We start from the raw sequence: 23,365 nt of genomic DNA, 5'->3' as shown, positions 1-23,365 counted from the left end.
ATCTCTGCGATTTCCCTGCAGACTTGCTCCTCTATAAACACATGGGAGTATGATATTGTTGCTATCACGGAGACATGGTTGAGGGAAGGGCAAGACTGGCAGCTCAATATTCCGGGGTACAGAATCTTCAGGCGAGACAGAGGGGGAGGTATAAGAGGAGGGGGTGTCGCAATATTAATTAAGGAGTCAATTACTGCAGTAAGGAGGGATGATATATTAGCAGGGTCCTCTAATGAGGCCATATGGGTGGAGCTTAAAAACAAAAAGGGGGCAAGCACTTTGCTGGGAGTGTACTATAGGCCTCCAAACAGTCAGGGGGAGATAGAGGAACAGATATGTAGGCAAATCTCAGAGAAATGTGCAAATAATAGGGTAATTATAGTGGGGGATTTCAACTTCCCCAATATTAACTGGGATAGTCAGAGTGTGAAAGGCTCAGAGGGTGTAGAATTCTTAAAGTGCATCCAGGAGAGCTTTTTGAGCCAGCATGTAGAAAGTCCTACAAGAGAGGGGGCGGTACTGGACCTAATTCTAGGGAATGTGGCCGGCCAAGTGGAAAAAGTGCTAGTAGGTGAGCACTTTGGTGATAGTGACCATAATATGGTAAGATTTAAGGTGGCCATGGAAAAGGACAGGGATGGGCCGGAAATAAAGGTTCTAAATTGGGGGAAGGCCGATTTTAATAGGATAAGGCAGGATCTGGCCAAAATGGACTGGGATCAGCTACTTGTAGGAAAATCCGCATCGGAGCAATGGGAGGCTTTCAGAAGGGAGATTGAGATCATACAATGGCAACATGTTCCCGTAAAGGTCAAGGGTGGTTCCAAAAACCACAGGGAACCTTGGATGACAGGGGATATACGAGAATGGATTAGGAAAAAAAGGAGGGCTTTTGGTAGATACAAAAGGCTAAAGACGGAGGAAGCCCTAGAGGAGTACAAAAAGTGCAGGGGGATACTTAAAAAAGAAATTAGGAGATCAAGGAGGGGCCATGAAATAACACTGGCAAGCAAAATAAAGGAAAATCCGAAGATGTTTTATAAGTATATTAAGGGTAAGAGGATAACTAGGGAAAAAATAGGGCCCATTAGGGACAAAAGTGGCAATCTGTGTGTGGAGCCGGAAGATGTAGGAGGGGTTCTAAATGAATTTTTTGCATCTGTTTTCACTATGGAGAAGGACGATGTAGACAGAAATAGGGCGGGGGGACTGTGATATGCTCGAACATATTAACATCGAGCGGGAGGGGGTATTGGCGGTTTTAGCTGGCCTAAAAATGGATAAATCCCCAGGCCCGGATGAAATGTATCCCAGGCTGCTGTGTGAGGCAAAGGAGGAGATTGCGGGGGCTCTAACACATATATTCAGGACCTCTCTGGCCACAGGGGATGTGCCAGAGGACTGGAGAACCGCTAATGTAGTACCATTATTCAAGAAGGGTAGTAGGGAAAAACCGGGGAACTACAGGCCAGTGAGCCTAACATCAGTGGTAGGAAAATTATTGGAAAAAATCCTGAGGGACAAAATTTGTCTCCACTTGGAGAGGCAAGGATTAATCAGGGATAGTCAACATGGCTTTGTCAAGGGAAGATCATGTCTGACTAATTTGATTGAATTTTTTGAGGGGGTGACTAGGTGTGTGGATGAGGGTAACGCAGTGGATGTGGTATACATGGATTTCAGTAAGGCCTTCGATAAAGTCCCGCACAGGAGACTGGTCAAGAAGGTAAGAGCCCATGGAATCCAGGGTGCCTTGGCACATTGGATACAAAACTGGCTTAGTGGCAGAAGGCAGAGGGTGATGGTCGAAGGTTGTTTTTGTGACTGGAAGCCTGTGGCCAGTGGGGTACCACAGGGATCGGTGCTGGGTCCCTTGCTGTTTGTGGTCTACATTAATGACTTGGATATGAATGTAAAGGGTATGATCAGTAAGTTCGCGGATGATACAAAAATTGGTAGGGTGGTAAATAACGAGGAGGGTAGCCTCAGTCTGCAGGACGATATAGATGGGTTGGTCAGATGGGCGGAACAGTGGCAAATGGAATTTAACCCGGAAAAGTGCGAGGTGATGCACTTTGGGGGGAATAACAAGGCAAAGGAATACACAATGAATGGAAAGACCCTAGGCAAGACGGAGGGTCAGAGGGACCTGGGTGTGCAAGTACACAGATCCCTGAAGGCGGCGGAACAGGTGGATAAGGTGGTAAAAAAGGCATATGGGATACTTGCCTTCATTAGCCGAGGCATTGAATATAAGAGCAAGGAGGTTATGATGGAGCTGTATAAAACACTGGTTAGGCCACAGCTGGAATATTGTGTGCAGTTCTGGTCGCCACACTACAGGAAGGATGTGATCGCGTTAGAGAGGGTGCAGAGGAGGTTCACCAGGATGTTACCAGGGCTGGAGCGCTTCAGCTATGAAGAGAGACTGGGCAGGTTGGGTTTGTTTTCCTTGGAGCTGAGGAGGCTGAGGGGGGACATGATTGAGGTGTACAAAATTATGAGGGGCATAGATAGGATGGATGCTGAGGAGCTTTTTCCCTTAGTAGAGGGGTCAATAACTAGGGGGCATAGATTCAAGGTAAAGGGCGGGAGGTTTAGAGGGGATTTGAGAAAGAACTTTTTCACCCAGAGGGTGGTTGGAGTCTGGAACTCACTGCCTGAAAGGGTTGTGGAGGCAGAAACCCTCACAACATTTAAGAAGCATTTGGATGTGCACTTGAAATGCCATAGCATACAAGGCTACGGGCCAAATGCTGGAATATGGGATTAGATTAGACAGGGCTTGATGGCCGGCGCGGACACGATGGGCCGAAGGGCCTCTATCCGTGCTGTATTACTCTATGACTCTATCTCTCTCACTATTTGGAGGCCTATAAAATACCCCCAATAGCGTGATCATTCCCTTTTTGCTCCTTAACTCTAACCAAATGGATTCTGTCCTTGTCCCCTCAAGAACATCCTCCCTTTCCCACACTACAATGTCTTTCTTAATCAGCACTGCCACCCCACCTCCCTTTTTTCCTTAATAACAACTGAAAATGCTGGAAAAACTCAGCAGGTCAGGCAACATCCGTGGAGAGAAATTTGAGTTGACGTTGCGGGTCGAACCCTTCTTCAAAACTGGAAAGAAAAGAAAATAGATCGAAGGCAGGGCTGCGATCGAACAAAAGAAGTGAAAGAAACAAAAGAAGTAAAAGAGCTAGACGAGATGGTAATAGGCTGAGATTAGGCGTAAAGTGTACTAGCAGGGCAAGAGATAGCTGCCAGCTGTGTGGAGTTTGCACATTCTCCCCGTGTTTGCGTGGGCTTCCTCCGGGTGCTCCGGTTTCCTCCCACAGTCCAAAGATGTGCAGGTTAGGTTGATTGGCCATGATAAAAAATTGGCCCTTAGTGTTAGGGGGGATTAAATACGTGGGGTTACGGGGATAGGGCTTGGGTGGGATGGCTGTCGGTGTAGGGACCGGGTGCTAGGGTTTGGATGATCAGCCATGATCTCGTTGAATGGCGGAGCAGGCGCGAAGGGCCGAATGGCCTACTCCTGCTCCTAGTTTCTATGTTTCTAGGTGTGAGAGAGAAACAAAAGGAAAGGGGGGCGGGGGGGGGGGGAGAAAAGGAGTGGAAAAATTACAAGAAAAAATGTGTAATAGGGGCCGAGGTTATGATCTGAAATTGTTGAACTCGATATTGAGTCCGGAAGGCTGCAGAGTGCCTAATCGGAAGATGAGGTGCTGTTCCTCGAGTTTACGTTGAGCTTCCGTGGAACAATACAAGAGGCCAAGGACGGTGAGGTCCGAGTGGGAATGGAGCGGTGAATTAAAATGACAGGCGACCGGAAGCTCTGGGTCACCCTTACGGACTGAACGGAGGTGTTCTGCAAAGCGGTCACCCAATCTGCGTTTGGTCTCCCCAATGTAGAGGAGACCGCATCGTGAGCAGCGAATACAGTATACTAGATTGCAAGAAGTACAAGTAAATCGTTGTTTCACCTGGAAGGGGTGTTTGGGGCCCTGGACAGTGGGAAGGGGGGAGGTATAGGGGCAGGTGTTACATCTCCGCTTGCACGGGAAGGTGCCAGGCGAAGGGGAAGGGCTGTTTGGGGTGATAGAGGAGTGGACTAGGGTGTCTCGGAGGGAGCGGTCCCTACGGAATGCTGAAAGGGGAGGGGAAGATACGTTTGGTGGTGGGATCACTTTGGAGGTAGCGGAAATGCCGGAGGATGATCCGTTGAATGTGGAGGCTGGTGGGGAGAAAGGTGAGGACAAGGGGAACCCTATCGTGGTTCCGGGAGGGAGGGGCAGGGGTGAGGGCAGAAGTGCGGGAGATAGAACTGACACGGTTGAGGGCAGTGTCAACCATGGTAGAGGGGAATCCTCGGTTGCGGAAAAAGGAAGACATGTCTGAAGCACTGGTGTGGAAGGTGGCATCGTCGGAGCAGATACGGCGGAGACGGAGAAACTGGGAGAATGGAATAGAGTCCTTACAGGAAGCGGGGTGGGAGGAAGTGTAGTCCAGGTAGCTGTGGGAGTCAGTGGGCTTGTAGTGAATATTGGTCGATAACCTATCCCCAGAGATGGAGACGGAGAAGTCGAGGAAGGGAAGGGAAGGGAAGAGTCAGAGATGGACCATGTGAAGGTGAGGGAAGGGTGGAAATTGGAGGCAAAGTGAATGAAATTGTCAAGTTCGGGGCGAGAGCAGGAAACGGCACCGATACAGTCATCAATGTATCGGAAAAAGAGGTGAGGGAGGGGACCCGAGTAGGACTGGAACAAAGATTGTTCCACATAGCCCACGAAAAGGCAGGCATAGCTAGGACCCATGCGGGTACCCATGGCAACACCTTTGATTTGGAGGAAATGAGTGGAGTTAAAGGAGAAGTTGTTCAATGTGAGAACAAGTTCAGCCAGGCGGAGGAGGGTCGTGGTGGATGGGGACTGGTCGGGCCTCTGTTCAAGGAAGAAGCGGAGCGCCCTCAGGCCATCCGGGCGGGGGATGAAGGTGTAGAGTGATTGTACGTCCATGGTGAAAAGGAAGTGGTTGGGGCCTGGAAACTGTTAAAGTGGCGGAGGGCGGCCGAAGAGTCGCGGATGTAGGTGGGAAGAGACTGGACAAGGGGAGAAAAGATAGAGTCAAGATAGGAAGAGATAAGTTCCGTGGGGCAAGAACAGGCTACCAGGGCAGTCCTGTTTTTGGATCTTGGGAAGGAGGTAGAAGCGGGCTGTGCGGGGTTGGGGAACTATGAGGTTGGTGGCAGCGGGGGGAAGATCTCCAGAGGAGATGAGGTCAGTGACAGTCTTGGAAACGGTGGTTTGATGTTCGGTAGTGGGGTCATGGTCCAGGTGGAGGTAGGAGGAGGTGTCGGAGAGTTGGCGTTCAGCTTCCGCTAGGTAGAGGTCAGTACGCCAAACAACAACAGCACCACCCTTGTCAGCGGGTTTAATGACAATGTCAGGGTTGGATCTAAGAGAATGGAGTGCTGCAAGTTCAGAGGGAGGTAGGTTGGAGTGAGTGAGGGGAGCAGAGAAATGGAGATGGCCGATGTCACGGCGGCAGTTAGCGATGAAAAGATCTAGAGAGGGTAAGAGGCCGGGGGGAGGGGTCCAGGTAGAACGGGAATTCTACAAGCGGCAGAAAGAGTCAGTTGTGCGGGGGGAAGACTCCTGACCAGAGAAGTGGGCACGGAGACGAAGGCGGCGGGAAAAGAGCTCAACATCGTGCCGAGCTCGAAATTCATTGAGGTGGGGGCGTAAGGGGATGAAGCTCAGGCCTTTGCTGAGGACTGATCGTTCGGCGTCAGAGAGGGGAAGGTCAGAGGGGATAGTGAAAACGCGGCAGGGGGTGAGATTGGGCGAAGTGGGGTCAGAGGAAAGTGAAGGGGAAGAAGGTTCCGTTGGGGCGTTGGTGTCCAAGAGTTGATGAAGCTTGCGATCCTTGATATCAGAAAGGAAGAAAAAAAGTTTTTTGTTGAAGCGTCGGATGAGTCGAAGGATGAAATGGAACTGTGGACCCGGACAGCTTTGAGATAGAGTGCGCCGGTGTTGCTGAAGAGAGAGGTCGAGAGTGTTCATGTGGCGGCGCATGGCGTTGAGCGTGGATCTCAGGATGCGGCGAGAGCAGTAGTTCGAGGAACGATGAATATCTTGGAGATATTTGTAATCCTGGGTGGATCCGAAACACGAAGGGTGCAAGTTTAGTTGGAATCCACGTGGAATAAGTCGGAACCAGAGACAGCTGCTGAGGAAAATGATGTGGCTGTGAAACCGAGTCTTGGCAGATAGCTGGTCAAAAACGAGAAGGGAAACTGAAAGTAATGACGATGAACAAGGTTGATGAGCCAAACGGAGATCCCGTCGAAGAGAAGAGCAGAACTTCTTCAAGGTAGGCATTCCTAGAAGAGATGTGGCAGTGAACCAAACACTAGTACGATAGCGAAATACTGCAGATGTTGGAAATCCGAAATAACAACAGAAAATGCTGATAAAACTCAGCAGGTCAGGCAACATCCGTGGAGAGAAATTTGAGTTGACGTTTCGGGTCGAACCCTTCTTCAAAACTGGAAAGAAAAGAAAATAGATCGAAGGCAGGGCTGCGATCGAACAAAAGAAGTGAAAGAAACAAAAGAAGTAAAAGAGCTAGACGAGATGGTAATAGGCTGAGATTAGGTGTAAAGTGTACTGGCAGGGCAAGAGATAGCTGGCAGGTGTGAGAGAGAAACAAAAGGAAAGGGGGGGGGAGAAAAGGAGTGGAAAAATTACAAGAAAAAATGTAGTAGGGGCTGAGGTTATGATCTGAAATTGTTGAACTCGATATTGAGTCCGGAAGGCTGCAGAGTGCCTATCAGAAGTTTCCTTCCCTATCTTTTCTGAACACCTTGTACCCTTGAATATTAAGTGCCCAGTCCTCGCTGTTTTTAAGCCACGTTTCCGTTATTGTCACAGCATCGTATTCCCACACGGCTAATTGTGCTTGTAGCTCACCAACCTTACTCACCACACTTTGTGCGTTTAAGTATCTGAAGAAAAGAAATTTGCAGGGCTACGGGGAAAGGGCGGGGGAAACGGGACTAACTGAAGTACTCTTGCAGAGAGCCGGCACGGGCTCGACGGGCCGAATGGCCCTCTTCCGTGCTGTAACCATTCTATGATTTTTATGATCACACTCCTGACTTGTGCCTTATAGATGGTGGAAAGTCTTTGGGGAGTCAGGAGGCGAGACACTCGCCTGCAACAGAGGAGGAGGCCATTCAGCCCCTCCAGCCTGTTTCGCCACTCAGTTAGATCATGGCTGATCTGTATCATAACTCCATCTACCTGCATAGGTTCCATAACCCTTAATACCCTTGTCTAACAAAAATCTATTAATCTCAGTTTTGAAATTTTCAGTTGACCCTCTGCCTCCATGGCTGTTTGGGGGAGAGAGTTCCAGATTTCCACTACCCTTTGTGTGAAGAAGTGCTTCCTGACATCACCCTGATCGACCTAGCTCGAATTTTATGGTTATGTCCCCTTGTTCTGGGATTCTCCGCACCAGAGGAAATAGTTTCACTCCATCTACCTATCAACTCCTCCAGTTCTCTTCCGACACCTCAGTTAGATCACTCTTTAATCTTTCGTACTCGAGGGAACACAAGCATAGCCTGTGTAACCCTGTCCTCCTAATTTAACCCCTTTAGCCCCGGTATTGTTCTGGTGAACCTGCGCTGCACCCCCTCCAAGGCCGCTATGTCCTTCTTGAGGTGCGGTGCCCAGAACCGAACACAGTACGCCAGGTGCGGTCTAACCAGAGCTCTGTATAAATGTAGCGTCACTTCCAGCCCTTTTGTATTCCAACCCCACTGAGTTGAAGGCTAACATTCCAGTAGCCTTTTACATTATTTCACTGTAACTATCCACGAGATTTTAGTGATTTCTGTACTTGAACCCCCCCTAAATGTCCCTTTGAGTCAGCAGACAGAGGAGACTTAAAACCTCGGCTGATTTTAAACCCAGATCCCGGAGATGATGGGCTGTATCTGACTCACCCAGTTCCCAAGAAAATGTGTTGCACAAGGGAATTCTAAAAGTAGCGAATCGTATTACACAGCATGCTGATATTCAACGGCGATGACACCACTTTCTAATTCCTGGGCTAGCTTTCTGAATGAACTCCTGCTGCCTCCAGCTAATACTGGAATCCAACCACAAAGGACGAGTAGGTCAATAACCAGAGGTCGTAGATTGAAGATCGTTGGCAAAAGATCGAGAGGGGCGATGAGGAGAAATGCTTTCACTCAAAGCTGTTGGGAACCGGAACGCTCTACCTAAAAAGATGGTGGAAGCTGATTCCATAAAAAACAAAACACTTGCATTTATACTTTAGCGTCTTTTATGACCACCGGACGTCCCAAAGCGCTTTACAGCCAATAAAGTACTTTTTTGGAGTGTAGTCACTGTTGTAACGTAGAAAACGCGGCAGCTAATTTGCACACAGCAAGATCCCACAGACAGCAATGTGATAATGACCAGATTATCTGTTTTAGTGATGTTGTTTGAGGAATAAATATTGTCCGGGACACCGGGGATAACTCCCTTTGCTCTTCTTTGAAATAGGTTCAAGGGATGCTTTACGTCCACCCGAGAGAGCCGACGGGGCCTCGGTTTAATGTCTCATCCGTAGACAGCTCCTCCGACAGTGCAGAGCTCCCTCAGCACTGCACTGGAGTGTCAGCCTAGATTTTTGTGCTCAAGTCTCGAGTGGGGCTCGAACCCACAACCTTCTGGCTCGGAATAATTCTAAAGGGGAGTTGGACAGGTACTTGAGAATGAGGAACTTCGGGTTACGGGCAAAAAGTGGGGGCGCGGGACGAAGCACGACTGCTGTTTCAAAGAACCGGCACAGGCACGACGGGCCAAATGGCCTCCTTCTGTGCTGTAAGTTTCTATGACATATGGCAGACTAAAGGACCTTTGTTTATCAGCACTTTACCCAACTAATTTCCAGAGCGATGAGTACATTTCTCATGACTTGGTAGAATACAAGTGTTGTTTTTTAATGCAGTTGGGGACTTCAGAAACTCTGAATAGAGCCAACTCGTGGCGAGAGCCTTTTAAAAAAAAAAAAAAAAAAAAAAAAAAAAAAAAAAAAAAAAAAAAAAAATTCGCTCACGGGATCTGGGCGTTGCTGGCAAGGCTAGCATTGATTGCTCATCCCCAATTGCCCTTGAGAAGGTGCTGGTGAGCCGCCTTCTTGAACCGCTGCAGTCTTGTGTGGTGAAGGTACTCCCACAGTGCTGTTAGGGTGGGAGTTCCAGGATTTTGACCCAGCGACGATGAAGGATCGGCGATAAACTTCTAAGTCAGGATGGTGTGTGACTTGGAGGGGTGATTGGAGGTGGCGGTGTTCCCATGTGCCTGCCGCCCTTGTCCTTCTAGGTGGAAGAGGTCGCGGGTTTGGGAGGTGCTGCCGAAGAAGCCTTGGCAAGTTGCTGCAGTGCATCTTGTAGATGGTACACACTGCAGCCACAGCACGCTGGTGGTGGAGGGAGTGAATGTTTAAGGTGGTGGATGGGGTGCAAATCAAGCAAACTGCTTTGTCCTGGATGGTGTCGAGCTTCTTGAGTGTTGTTGGAGCTGCACTCATCCAGGCAAGTGGAGAATATTCCATGACACTCCTTACTTGTGCCTTGTAGATGGTGGAATGGCTTTGGGGAGTCAGGAGGTGAGACACTCGCCACAGAATACCCGGCCTCTGACCTGCTCTTGTTGCCACAGTATTTATGTGGCTGGTCCAGTTAAGTTTCTGGTTAATGGTGACCCCCAAGATGTTGATGGTGGGGGATTCGATGATGGTAATGCTGTTGAATGTCATGGGGAGGTGGTTAGACTCTCGCTTGTTGGAGACAATCATTGCCTGGCATTTGTGTGGCACGAATGTTACTTGCCACCTATCAGCCTAAGCCTGAACATCGTCCTGGTCTTGTTGCATGCGGGCATGGACTGCTTCATTATCTGAGGAGTTGTGAATGGCGCTGAACACTGTGCAGTCATCAGCGAACATCCCCACCTCTGACCTTATGATGGAGGGAAGGTCATTGATGAAGCAGCGGAAGGTGCAACTACAGCGTGACTGTTGACTTGGCAAAATTTGAATGAGTAACGTTGATACTACAATTGAATAAGAAATGCTGATGCTCCAATTCACAAAAGCCAAAACGGCCAAAAAAATTGTTCGCACAGGAAGTAAGGTTTGCAGACAGGAAGTGAAAGACTTTTAATAATCTACAACAACTTGCCTTTAACCTAGTAAAACGTCGCAAGGCGCTGAACAGAAGCGGACAGGAAGCCACTGTAGGTCAGCGAGCACAGGGGGCGATGGGTGAATGGGCCTTGGTGCGAGTTAGGATACGGGCAGCAAGAGTTTTGGATGAGCTCGAGTTTATGTATAAAATTCTCATCGTTGTTTTCAAACCCCTCCGTGGTCTTGCCACCTCCCTATCTCTGTCACCCTCCTCCAGCCCTCCAACCCTCCTAGATCTCTGCGCTCCTTCATACAGTCGTTTGAAGTACAGTATAAATGGATAATGGTATGAAAACCCACATTATACTGGGGTTTTTTTGTGTCCTGACGCTCACTATATCTTCTTCTCAATTTTGTTCTCGATTCATCATCCCAGACTACTCCTGGGAAACCAAAAGCAGCCCAGAAAATACCTCCTCCCGATGCCCAGGTTAGTACTGAGCTGTACAGAGGGGAAGGTCCGAGCTTCCGATTGATGCAGGTCCAGTCACTCGCGGCTGGACAGCTTGCTAGAGGGGCTAAATGATCCCTGGGATGGGAAGTGGGAAAATCAGCCAGCCTTCCCACTCCAGATCACTGCACGCTTGTGAATAGACGACAGGCTAGGTCGCAATTGAGTTCGGTTATGATGTTACATGGAATTACGTGGAATTCACAGCCCCGAAACAGGCCATTCGGCCCAACTGGTCCACGCTGGTGCTTTTGCCCCACACCAGCCTCCTCCCACCCTACTTCACCTCACCCTATCACCATACCCTTCTATTCCTTTTCTCCCTCGTGTACTTAACCAGCTTCCCCTGAAAAGCGTCGATGATATTCGCCTCAACCATTCCATGTGGTAGCGAGTTCCACATTCTGACCACTCTCTGGGTAAGTTTCTCCTGAATTCCCTGTTGGATTTATTAATGACTATCTTATATTTATGACCCTTAGTTTTGGACTCCCCCTCTTTCTCCCCTCTTCTCTCCCCCCCCCCCCCCCCCCCCCCCACACACACACACACACACACACACACACACACACACACACAAGTATACAGACGAATCAGTGACAGATTTAGGGGGATTTCCCGCATTCGCCTTATTGACTGCAGTATATTTCTTGGACTGAACTGGCCCAGGTGGAATTGAAGGTTGTTTTTGAACATATTCGGATTCTGGTGCAATGTGCCTTGGGACAATTAAAAGCTACTTGGGTTTCCCGGCGGAGCTGGGGACTGTTCTCTCACGTTAACACTGAACCAAGCTGCTTACAACATAGGAAGAGGAACAGAGGGGCAGGAGGAGGGCTGTTCCGCCATTCAATCAGATCACGGCTGATCTGTATTTCAACTCCATCTACCCGCTTTGGTTCCATAACCCTTATTTACCCTTGCCTAACAAAACATCTTAGCAATCTCAGTTTTGACATTTTCACTTGACCCCCCCAGCCCGAACAGCCATTTGGGAGAAGAGAGTTCCAGATTTCCACTCGCCTTTGTGTGAAGAAGTGCTTCCTGACATCACCCCTGAACAGCCTGGCTCTAATTTGAAGGTTCCGCCGGCTTGTTCTGGACTTCCACCCACCAGTTTCTATCTACCCTATATTCAAGAATGAGATCAATAGATTTTTGGACACGAAAGGAACCAAGGAATATTGGGAATAGGGCAGGAAAGTGGGGTTGAGGTTGAAGATCAGCCATGATCTTATTGAATGGCGGCGCAGGCTCGAGGGGCCGAATGGCCTACTCCTGCTCCTAATTTTTAGGTTTGCTGTGTAATTAGATCACCCCTTAATCTTCTACACTCGAGGAAACACAAGCCTAGTCTGTGCAACTTGTCCTCATAAATTGACCCTTTTAGACCCGGTATCATTCTGGTGAATCTGCATTGCACCCTTGGAGTAATATCCAGAGCCTAAAATATTTGCATGTATGTTTATTCTCAAATACTGGAAAAGGCGTCACATAATGTGTCATAAAATAGAATGTTCAAGCCCCCAGCGGTTCCCCCTCCCGCCCGAAAATCATATTCGTCTCGGACCTTCGGCACTTGCATATTTCTTCAGAAATGTCATCCGCCACCCAGTGCGGAGACTCGTACGTGACTAATGGTCACTTAGGTGAGGTAACTTGAGTCCGTACCTTGAAGCACATCACCAAAAGAAACAGAGACTTGCGTTTTCCCAGCGCCTTTCACAACCTCGGGACGTCCCAGACCGCTTAACAGCCAATCAAGCACTTTTGAAGTGTGGTCACTGTTGTAATCGCAGGAAACGCGGCAGCCTTTCCTATGTCGAGCTTCTTTGGAACGTGACAAAAAAAGAAAGTAGGCGAAGGGGAAGGAAAGTACAACCGACAGATTTAAACCAGCTAGGACCAAACTACTTCCTGCATTTTGAGAGGGGGGGAGCTGCCTTTTTAGTTTCAGTATTGTCTCCGTACTTTTTTTCACTTGCAAGTCTTTTTTGGTGTGTGTTATGTGCTGGGCAAGGCTAAGGATGCTGCTGCTAAAGTCGGCACCAAGCACAGCCAACCTCCCACTCCTGTGTCCCAGCAATTTGCCTCAGTCCCAAACACCATGGGCCATTGTGACCTTTTCATCTCTCACTCCAGCTGTCCTTGTGGTCCCTCTGAGTCACATTGCCAATACAGTGCTGCACCGCCAGGTCCCAGAGGGAGAAACGACAGTGTCTGACCCACTGCACCACCCAGTCCCAGAGGGGGAAAGGACAGTGTCTGACCCACTGCACCGCCCAGTCCCAGAGGGGGAAAGGACAGTGTCTGACCCACCGCACCACCCAGTCCCAGAGGGGGAAAGGACAGTGTCTGACCCACTGCACCACCCAGTCCCAGAGGGGGAAAGGACAGTGTCTGACCCACCGCACCACCCAGTCCCAGAGGGGGAAAGGACAGTGTCTGACCCACTGCACTGCCCAGTCCCAGAGGGGGAAAGGACAGTGTCTGACCCACTGCACTGCCCAGTCCCAGAGGGGGAAAGGACAGTGTCTGACACACTGCACCACCCAGTCCCAGAGGGTGAAAGGACAGTGTCTGACCCACTGCACCGCCCAGTCCCAGAGGGGGAAAGGACAGTGTCTGACCCACTGCACCACCCAGTCCCAGAGGGGGAAAGGACAGTGTCTGACCCACTGCACCACCCAGTCCCAGAGGGGGAAAGGACAGTGTCTGATCCACTGCACCACCAGTCCCAGAGGGAGAAAGGACAGTGTCTGACCCACTGCACTGCCCAGTCCGCTCATGGTTTTTTAATTGAAACGGTATGAATTTTGGCTTGCCTATGTACGTACTCTGTAGCTCCCGATGAGATGGCAGATTGTGGTTAGCTATTAGTTTGATATTTGTTCTTTATTATCAGGGATTCCACTATCAACCGAGGAGCCTGGAGAAACATTCGGACAGCATCCTGGGATGGGTAAGTGATCAATCGCTTGTTTGTTTTTCTATGGTATGTAGTTTCCCTGAATCTTGCAGTTACTCATTCCCAATAAAGATACTCTTGGTCTTCCTTGTATTACTCAGTCAGTATATTGATTGACCGTGTGCTGTGGCAGGCACTGACTGTACATGAAGCTGAACAAACACTTAAACAGGATTCGGAATCACCTTGTTTGCAGTTGTTTGAAGTCCTGAGACTGTTTGAGATCCAGCAATATTCCCAGGCTGTCCGGTTTTGCCTGTTTTAAGTTCACACAACACAGCACTGAAATAAATGCCAATATTACAGAGACTTTTAAACTGGGTGACCATTGTGGCTCAGTGGGTAGCACTCTCGCCTTTGAGTCAGAACGCTGAGGGTTCGAGTCCCACTCCAGTGACTCCCAAATTCTAGGTCGACACTCCTAGTGCCAGCACTGAGGGAGTGCTGCACTGTCGGAGGTGGCGTCTTTCAGGTGAGACGCTAAACCGAGGCCCTGTCTGTTTTCTCAGCTGGACGTACACGATCCCATGGCACTATTTCGAAGAAGAGCAGGGACGTTCTCTCCGGTGTCCTGGACAATATTTATCCCTCAACCAACAATACTTTAGCAGATGATCTGGTCATTATCACTTGCTGTGCGCAATTTGGCTGTTGTGTTTCCTACATTACAAATGTGACTACACTTCAAAAAGTACATAATTGGTTGTAAAGCGCTTTGGGACGACCTGAGGTTGTGAAAGTCTTTTTTTTGTTTAATCATCAGTAATAGCTTTATTGCTGTAATAGAGGGACCTACATTTATCCAGTGCCTTGTCATAGCTCTAATTATAAACCACTTTATATACAATATATGCGAAGTGCGTGAACACAGCAGAGGTTTGGTGCACAGCAAGGTCCGGCAAACAGCGACGAGATCAATACCCAGTTAATCAGTGTGTGGTGTTGGTTGAGGGAGGAATGCTGGAGAACTCCCCTGCTCGTCTTTGAATCCTCCAGGAAGACCTCTAGCCTCCACCAGAACGGGAATACGAGCCTCGGTTTTAATGTCTCGCCTGAAGCAGGGCACCTCCGACAGTGCTGCACTCCCTCAGTGTCGCGCTGTTGGCCTAGATTATGGGCTCGTGTCTGAGTGGGCTTTGAAGCCACACCCTTCTGTACTCCAAGATGAGAGCGTTGCCAGCTGACAGTGATTGACATCAGTGTAGAACTACAAAAAGTAAATACCTGAAACAACAACTTAGTGCCTAAAATGTAGTAAAACCTCACAAGGCGCTTCACAGGAGTGTTATCAAACAAAATTTGACACCAAAACATTTAAGGAGATATTAGGACAGGTAGGGCAAAAGCTTGGGCAAAGAGGTAGGTTTTAAGGAGCGTCTTAAAGGAGGAGGGAGCAAGGTAGAGTGGCAGAGAGGTTTAGGGAGGGAATTCCAGAGCTTGGGGCCTAGACAGCTGAAGGCACGGCTGCCAATGGTGGAGTGAAGGAAATGAGAGATGCACAAGAGGCCAGAATTGGAGGAATGCAGTTATCTCGCAGAGTTGTTAGAAATTTAGGGGGGTACCTAAAATATATATGGTTATGCAATGAATGCAGTTGTGACGTGAATAATATTGGCCCAGAAATTCAGGTCCAGGGCTTCCCGCGGGTGTAAGCCCCCGACCTGCACTTACCTTGCGTGGGATTCCGATCTTGGGCCTGGTCCAGCTGCCGGCGCGCAGTGCTTGCGTATCCCAAGGGCGCAGTTAGTTCGATGCGTCCCCTGGGATCATGTGGGCCATGGGGAGCCAATCGGAGCAGGGAATGCTCCATTCATAAGTGTTACACGAAGAGCTGTCAAAACTTATAAATACTACGGCCCCAAAACAGCACTAAATCTTCAAATACATTTTTTTTTTAAATCACATTTTTTAAATTAATCTATAAATTACATGAAATAACTATTTTAAACAATTTACATTTTTGAAAAAAATAATTTTATTTTCTAACGGGGCTAAAAAAATAAACTTACCTTTCTTTAAAGTATTTAAAAATAATAAACCTGTGGGAAAAATGTTTTAATTTTAATTATTCACCACTTACCTTGTAAAAAGCAGGCCTTACGCCTGCTTTTTAAATGTGTAGCTTCTGCAGACTTACCCTCCCGGGAAAACCTGCAAAAGAAAACCTAAGTTCGATGCGCGCACGCAGCCTCTCCCACGCACGCGTTCGAACTCTGAACCCCTTCGTTCAAGGGAACGGAAGTGCCGGTTTCCCGCATATGCGCAGTGCATGCAGGAAACCGGCACTTCCATTGGGCCTAAGGGTGAATACCCCATGCGTACTCGCCCATGGAGACCCGAATTTCTGGGCCATTGTGTTTAAAGGATTGTATTGGAGCTTGAGACAAGTAAGGGGTTAATGTATAAGTTATGTTTTACTGGAACTGCGTAAGTTTTGGTTTCCTGGAAAACCTGTATTAGAGTTTTTTATTCGTTCATGGGATGTGGGCGTCGCTGGCAAGGCTAGCATTTATTGCCCATCCCTAATTGCCCTTGAGAAGGTGGTGGTGAGCCGCCTTCTTGAACCGCTGCAGTCCGTGTGATGAAGGTACTCCCACAGAGCTGTTAGGGAGGGAGTTCCAGGATTGTGACCCGGCGACGATGAAGGAACGGTTGATATATTTCCAAGTCAGGATGGTATGTGACTTGGAGGGGAACTTGGAGGTGGTGGTGTTCCCATGCGCCTGCTGCCCTTGTCCTTCTAGGTGGTAGAGGTCGCGGGTTTGGGAGGTGTTGTCGAAGAAGCCTTGGAGAGTTGCTGCCGTGCATCTTGTAGATGGTACACACTGCAGCCACAGTGGAGGGAGTGAATGTTTAAGGTGATGGATGGGGTGCCAATCAAGCGGGCTGCTTTGTCGTCCAGGTCTTGTTGCATGCGGGCATGGACTGCTTCATTATCTGAGGAGTTGCGAATGGCACTAAACACTGTGCAGTCATCAGCGAACATCCCCACTTCTGACCTTATGATGGAGGGAAGGTCATTGATGAAGCAGCTGAAGATGGTTGGGCCGAGGACACTGCCCTGAGGAACTCCTGCAGCGATGTCCTGGGGCTGTGATGATTGACCTCCAACCACCACAACCATCATACTTTGTGCTAGGTATGACCCCAGCCAGTGGAGAGTTTCCCCCAGATTCCCATTGACTTCAGCTTTACTAGGGCTCCTTGATGCCACACTGAGTGTGGCATCATTCACAGTGTTTTTAGTCAGTTAGATTAGATGATGCATAACATTCCACACAGGAGCCCACAGCATGGCCTTGCCTGCCAGGCTAGCTGTCTGTGTTGTTTGTAAGTTAGGATTTTGACTTTGTTTAATGTGTCTTTAATTTGGCCAATGAAGGCCCAACCTATGTTTCTTGCATTGTTACTAACCATATTATAATGCTACGGTAGGAATTGGAGTTCATTCAACAGAACTGCTTGCGAAGATAATTAAAAGTTAACTAGTATAAAGGACATAGAATAGAAGGAATTTATGGGAGTTAAGGTCTCATCTCAGGAATGGAACGGTCTGTTAGATTAAGGGCAGATAGAAACATAGAAGATAGGAGCAGGAGTAGGCCATTTGGCCCCTCGAACCTGCTCCGCCATTCACTGAGATCATGGCTGATCATCCAAATTCAGTACCCTGTCCCTGCTATAGAAATATAGAAGATAGGAGTTTGGATAGCGGCTGGTTGAGCAGACAGCTTTAACTTGGGGCCTCTGATTTAATGGCCCAAGGTTGTGCCTGGCACATGCACTGGCTGCACCAGGGGGAACAAGACAGGATGAGATAAGACACTGTAGCTTTGGAAGAAACGGGCCGGATGAGATAAGGGAAGACAGTCCTCAAGATGCTGTAAGGTCATGATTGGTTAAGTACAGAAAGTGTGTGTAATGGTTGCGAGAAGATCCCTGACAGGTGGGAGATAACAGGAGGGTTGACCCTTTTTCCATAGTTTAGACAAAGAACTCAATGTGCCGTCGGGCACCTGTCTTAAGGGGAACCGCTATAGGTTAAATGGTCCTGTTCATATTCTACTCCAGGCCCACCCCTAAAAAGAGAATAAAAGAAAGACAGAGAGAGTCCTTAGCAGAGGGCTCCCAAGAGTGAAATCGGTGGTCTAACACTCTTCAGAGGTGGACCCATGCTGACCCTAGTCTAACACTCTTGGGTAGCTCAGAAAGAGAGAGAGATACGCGAGACAAGCAGGAGAATGAATAGGAGTTGTTCATGCACGCCAGCCATCTGTCCGATTGGGTCCAGTACCAGCTGCCTCTCACGGTCGTATGTTTCTGCTGTATAACTAGTGTGTTATATTCCGTCCCAAACTCCGATTAAACAATATACCCACCATATTGGTTTGCACTTGATCCTGATTATTCGAAGTACCAGAGAGATACATAGAAACATAGAAGATAGGAGGAGGAGTAGGCCATTCGGCCCCTCGAGCCTGCTCTGCCATTCAATGAGATCATGGCTGATCATCCAAATTCAGTACCCTGTCCCTGCTTTCTCCCCATAGCCCTTGATCCCTTTAGCCTTAAGAAATATATCTAACTCCTTCTTGAATATATTTAATGAATTGGCCTCCATTACCTTCTGTGGTAGAGAATTCCACAGGTTCACCACTCTCTGGGTGAAGAAATTCCTCCTCATCTCTGTCCTAAATGGCCTACCCCATATCGTTAGACTGTGACCCCTGGTTCTGGACTCCCCGGCCATCGGGAACATCCTTCCTGCATCTAGTCTGTCCAGTCCTGTCAGAATTTTATAAGTTTCAATGAGATCCCCTCTCATTCTTCTAAACTCCAGCAAGTACAAGCCCAATCGACCCAATCTCTCCTCATACGTCATTCCTGCCATCCCAGGTATGTCTGGTGAATCTTCGCTGCACTCCCTCCATGGCAAGAACATCCTTCCTCAGATAAGGCGACCAAAACTGCACACAATACTCAAGATGTGGTCTCACCAAGGCCCTGTATAACTGCAGCAAGACATCCTTGTTCCTGTACTCGAACCCTCTCGCTACGAAGGCCAGCATACCATTTGCCTTCTTAACCGCCTGCTGAACCTGCATGCTTACCTTCAGCGACGCGAATCTCTACAGAGTTCTAGGGGCTGGAGGAGATTACAGACATAGAGAGGGGGTAAACCGGCTGTGGAGGGGTTTGAACACGAGGATGAGAATTTTAAAATCGAGGCGTTGCCGGACTGGGAGCCAGTGTAGATCAGCGAGCACAGGGGGCGATGGGTGAATGGGACTTGGTACGAGTTAGAATACAAGGAGCAGAGTTTTGGATGAGCTGAAGTTTATGTCGGGTGGAAGATGGGAGGCCGGTCAGGAGGGCGCTGGAATAGTCGAGTCTGGAGGTAACGAAAACCACAATTTCACATGAAAAATATGGCAAAAAAATCGACATGTTCTCCCAGCACAGCACAAGGGGGTAACATATTGAGCAACTGAGTGAATAAATCGGGAAGGTACCAGGTTTGTAACCCCTGGTTCTCAGCAGAGTTAGCTCATCTCGAGCAGGAAGGCTGTAAAGCACTGCCTCTAACCCTGGGCTGAGAAGGGAATATCAGTAGGAAAGGAAGGGAAATTCACACAGTACGTCCCCATGAAAATAACGTTTTGAAAAAAATCCACTGGGAAAGCCTGTTTTTCAATTGAGTGAAATGCGTTGAGCCAGAAGAATTGATCCAAAGTGCACAAGTCTGAAGTCTAATTAACTGTGCATTCGGATCTTATCATGTATCTTTCTGAGAAGCTTGAAATTAGTCAGAGTGAAAGTGAAATCTTGCTTGAGAGGGACTGGGCGGTGCAGTGGGTCAGACACTGTCCTTTCCCCCTCTGGGACTGGGTGGTGCTGTGGGTCAGACACTGTCCTTTCCCCCTCTGGGACTGGGTGCTGCAGTGGGTCAGACACTGTCCTTTCCCCCTCTGGCACTGGGCGGTGCAGTGGGTCAGACACCTGTCCTTCACCCTCTGGGACTGGGTGGTGCAGTGGGTCAGACACTGTCCTTTCCTCCTCTGGGACTGGGCGGTGCTGTGTGCCAGACGCTGTCCTTTCACCCTCTGGGACTGGGTGGTGCAGTGGGTCAGACGCTGTCCTTTCACCCTCTGGGACTGGGTGGTGCAGTGGGTCAGACACTGTCCTTTCCCCCTCTGGGACTGGGTGGTGCAGTGAGTCAGACACTGTCCTTTCACCCTCTGGGACTGGGTGGTGCAGTGGGTCAGACGCTGTCCTTTCACCCTCTGGGACTGGGGGGTACGGTGGGTCAGACACTGTCCTTTCCCCCTCTGGGACTGGGTGGTGCAGTGGGTCAGACACCTGTCCTTTCCCCCTCTGGCACTGGGCGGTGCAGTGGGTCAGACACCTGTCCTTTCCCCCTCTGGCACTGGGTGGTGCAGTGGGTCAGACACTGTCCTTTCCTCCTCTGGGACTGGGTGGTGCAGTGGGTCAGACACTGTCCTTCACCCTCTGGGACTGGGTGGTGCAGTGGGTCAGACACTGTCCTTTCCTCCTCTGGGACTGGGCGGTGCAGTGGGTCAGACACTGTCCTTTCCCCCTCTGGGACTGGGTGGTGCAGTGGGTCAGACACTGTCCTTTACCCCTCTGGGACTCGGTGGTGCGGTGGGTCAGACACTGTCCTTTCCCCCTCTGGGACTGGGTGGTGCAGTAGGTCAGACACTGTCCTTTACCCCTCTGGGACTCGGTGGTGCGGTGGGTCAGACACTGTCCTGTCCTCCTCTGGGACTGGGTGGTGCAGTGGGTCAGACACTGTCCTTTCGCCCTCTGGGACTGGGTGGTGCAGTGGGTCAGACAATGTCCTTTCCCCCTCTGGGACAGGGTGGTGCAGTGGGTCAGACACTGTCCTTTCCCCCTCAGGGACTGGGTGGTGCAGTGTGTCAGACACTGTCCTTTCCCCCTCTGGGACAGGGTGGTGCGGTGGGTCAGACACTGTCCTTTCCCCCTCTGGGACAGGGTGGTGCGGTGGGTCAGACACTGTCCTTTCCCCCTCTGGGACAGGGTGGTGCAGTGGGTCAGACACTGTCCTGTCCCCCTCTGGGACAGGGTGGTGCAGTGTGTCAGACACTGTCCTTTCCCCCTCTGGGACAGGGTGGTGCAGTGGGTCAGACACTGTCCTTTCCCCCTCTGGGACAGGGTGGTGCAGTGGGTCAGACACTGTCCTTTCCCCCTCTGGGACAGGGTGGTGCAGTGGGTCAGACACTGTCCTTTCCCCCTCTGGGACAGGGTGGTGCGGTGGGTCAGACACTGTCCTTTCCCCCTCTGGGACAGGGTGGTGCAGTGGGTCAGACACTGTCCTTTCCCCCTCTGGGACAGGGTGGTGCGGTGGGTCAGACACTGTCCTTTCCCCCTCTGGGACAGGGTGGTGCGGTGGGTCAGACACTGTCCTTTCCCCCTCTGGGACAGGGTGGTGCAGTGGGTCAGACACTGTCCTTTCCCCCTCTGGGACTGGGTGGTGCAGTGGGTCAGACACTGTCCTTTCGCCCTCTGGGACAGGGTGGTGCAGTGGGTCAGACACTGTCCTTTCCCCCTCTGGGACAGGGTGGTGCGGTGGGTCAGACACTGTCCTTTCCCCCTCTGGGACAGGGTGGTGCAGTGGGTCAGACACTGTCCTGTCCCCCTCTGGGACTGGGTGGTGCAGTGGGTCAGACACTGTCCTGTCCCCCTCTGGGACTGGGTGGTGCAGTGGGTCAGACACTGTCCTTTCCCCCTCTGGGACTGGGCGGTGCAGTGGGTCAGACACTGTCCTGTCCCCCTCTGGGACAGGGTGGTGCGGTGGGTCAGACACTGTCCTTTCCCCCTCTGGGACTGGGCGGTGTCGTGGGTCAGACACTGTCCTTTCCCCCTCTGGGACTGGGTGGTGCAGTGGGTCAGACACTGTCCTTTCCCCCTCTGGGACTGGGTGGTGCAGTGGGTCAGACACTGTCCTTTCGCCCTCTGGGACTGGGTGGTGCTGTGGGTCAGACACTGTCCTTTCGCCCTCTGGGACAGGGTGGTGCTGTGGGTCAGACACTGTCCTTTCCCCCTCTGGGACTGGGTGGTGCAGTGGGTCAGACACTGTCCTTTCCCCCTCTGGGACAGGGTGGTGCTGTGGGTCAGACACTGTCCTTTCCCCCTCTGGGACTGGGTGATGCAGTGGGTCAGACACTGTCCTTTCCCCCTCTGGGACTGGGTGGTGCAGTGGGTCAGACACTGTCCTTTCCCCCTCTGGGACTGAGTGGTGCAGTGGGTCAGACACTGTCCTTTCTCCCTCTGGGACAGGGTGGTGCAGTGGGTCAGACACTGTCCTTTCCCCCTCTGGGACAGGGTGGTGCAGTGGGTCAGACTGTCTTAAATGAATCCATTCTCTTGACCTTTCCTAGAGACTTTTTCTGCTCGCAGTCACAGCGTATGTACAGAAATGCTTCTGCGGCATCTGTCTTAAACTTGCTCTCCACGGACCTGAGCTTGTGCACTCCTTTGCTGTGGTAATACTGTGCTGCGTGTAATTTTGGTATCCTGTTGGGTCTCTTCTAAAGCTGGAAGAGGTCCCACCTGAGGCGCCCCTTCGGATGGTTGAAGAAACCTAGTTTACCCAGTCTTTATGCACTCCCATGATATCCGGTAAACCGTGAACTTCAAGACTGCCCGCTGGAGCGACAAAACCTTTTGAGCTAATTGTTCTGTTTTGTTTAATGCAGGCATATATCCTGTGGTCTGTGTCCTACTACACGTCCCCATTATTGTTACTGTACTGCTACAGGAAAGGTAAGTGGTGTGACTGAAATCTGTCGTGAATGCTGGCTTAACAACAGAAAATGCTGGAAATACTCAGCAGGCCAGGCAGCATCTGTGGAGAGAGAAACAGTTAACGTTTCAGGTCTGGGACCCTTCGTCAGAACTGGAAAAAGTTGGAGCTGTAACCGATATTAAGCAGGTGCAGAGACCCCGGGGGGGGCGGGGGGGGGTGGTGGATGGGGTCATTAGGAGGGGAGGAAGGAATTGAAAGAACATACTGTGAAAATGTTGCAAATGGGAATGGCAAAATCATACAGCATGAAAAATGGGGGCAGGGATTATTATCTGAAATTGTTGAACTCGATTTTGAGTCCGGATGGCTGTAAAGTGCCTGATCGAAAGATGAGGTGCTGTTCCTCGAGCTTACGTTGAGCTTCATTGGAACAATGTAATAGGCCGAGGACAGAGAGATCAGAGTGGGAGTGGAATTAAAGTGACAGGCGACCGGAAGCTCGGGGTCACCCTTACGGACTGAACGGAGGTGTTTCGCAAAGCGGTCACACAATCTGCGTTTGGTCTCCCCAATGTAGAGGAGACCGCATCGTGAGCAGCGAATACAGTATATTAAACAGAATACAGTATGTCCAGAATTTTCTGTTATTTCAGATTGCCAGCATCCGCAGTATTTTGCTATTGTATTAGTGAATGTTGGCTTGTTGTCCGAACTAGGGGTGGTACCGAGTGACGGAACTCCCCAACAGACTTTTGGGGAAAAAACACGTGTTCATACTGTCTAGAGAAATGCTCCGAGCACTTTCCTTGCTTTGTAGAATCGCAACAACACAGGAGGAGGCCATCCGGCCTCTTTGAAAGACCTCTCCAATTAGCCCCACGTC

At 50.0% G+C, this 23,365-nt stretch overlaps 1 protein-coding gene across 2 annotated transcripts in view; it reads left to right on the top strand.

Moving 5' to 3' along the window:
- Positions 1 to 23,365, top strand: part of abhd16a (abhydrolase domain containing 16A, phospholipase) — a 92,244-nt gene that overhangs the window by 10,625 nt on the left and 58,254 nt on the right. Inside the window, exons 2-4 of one of the 2 annotated variants that reach the window (XM_085974985.1) lie at positions 10,652 to 10,705; positions 13,632 to 13,688; positions 22,433 to 22,499. In XM_085974985.1, the coding sequence (XP_085831111.1) occupies positions 10,652 to 10,705; positions 13,632 to 13,688; positions 22,433 to 22,499 (178 nt within the window). The remainder of the gene's footprint in view (positions 1 to 10,651; positions 10,706 to 13,631; positions 13,689 to 22,432; positions 22,500 to 23,365) is intronic. The other variant, XM_085974986.1, reaches the window with a different exon arrangement.

Source organism: Somniosus microcephalus, unplaced genomic scaffold, assembly GCF_052327205.1.
Source record: "Somniosus microcephalus isolate GS21.2 unplaced genomic scaffold, FLI_Smic_1.0 unresolved_chr1, whole genome shotgun sequence".
In the NCBI taxonomy this organism is placed as follows: domain Eukaryota; kingdom Metazoa; phylum Chordata; class Chondrichthyes; order Squaliformes; family Somniosidae; genus Somniosus; species Somniosus microcephalus.
The sequence above is the reverse complement of the archived record's forward strand: the minus strand, read 5'-3'. Positions and strand labels throughout refer to the sequence as shown.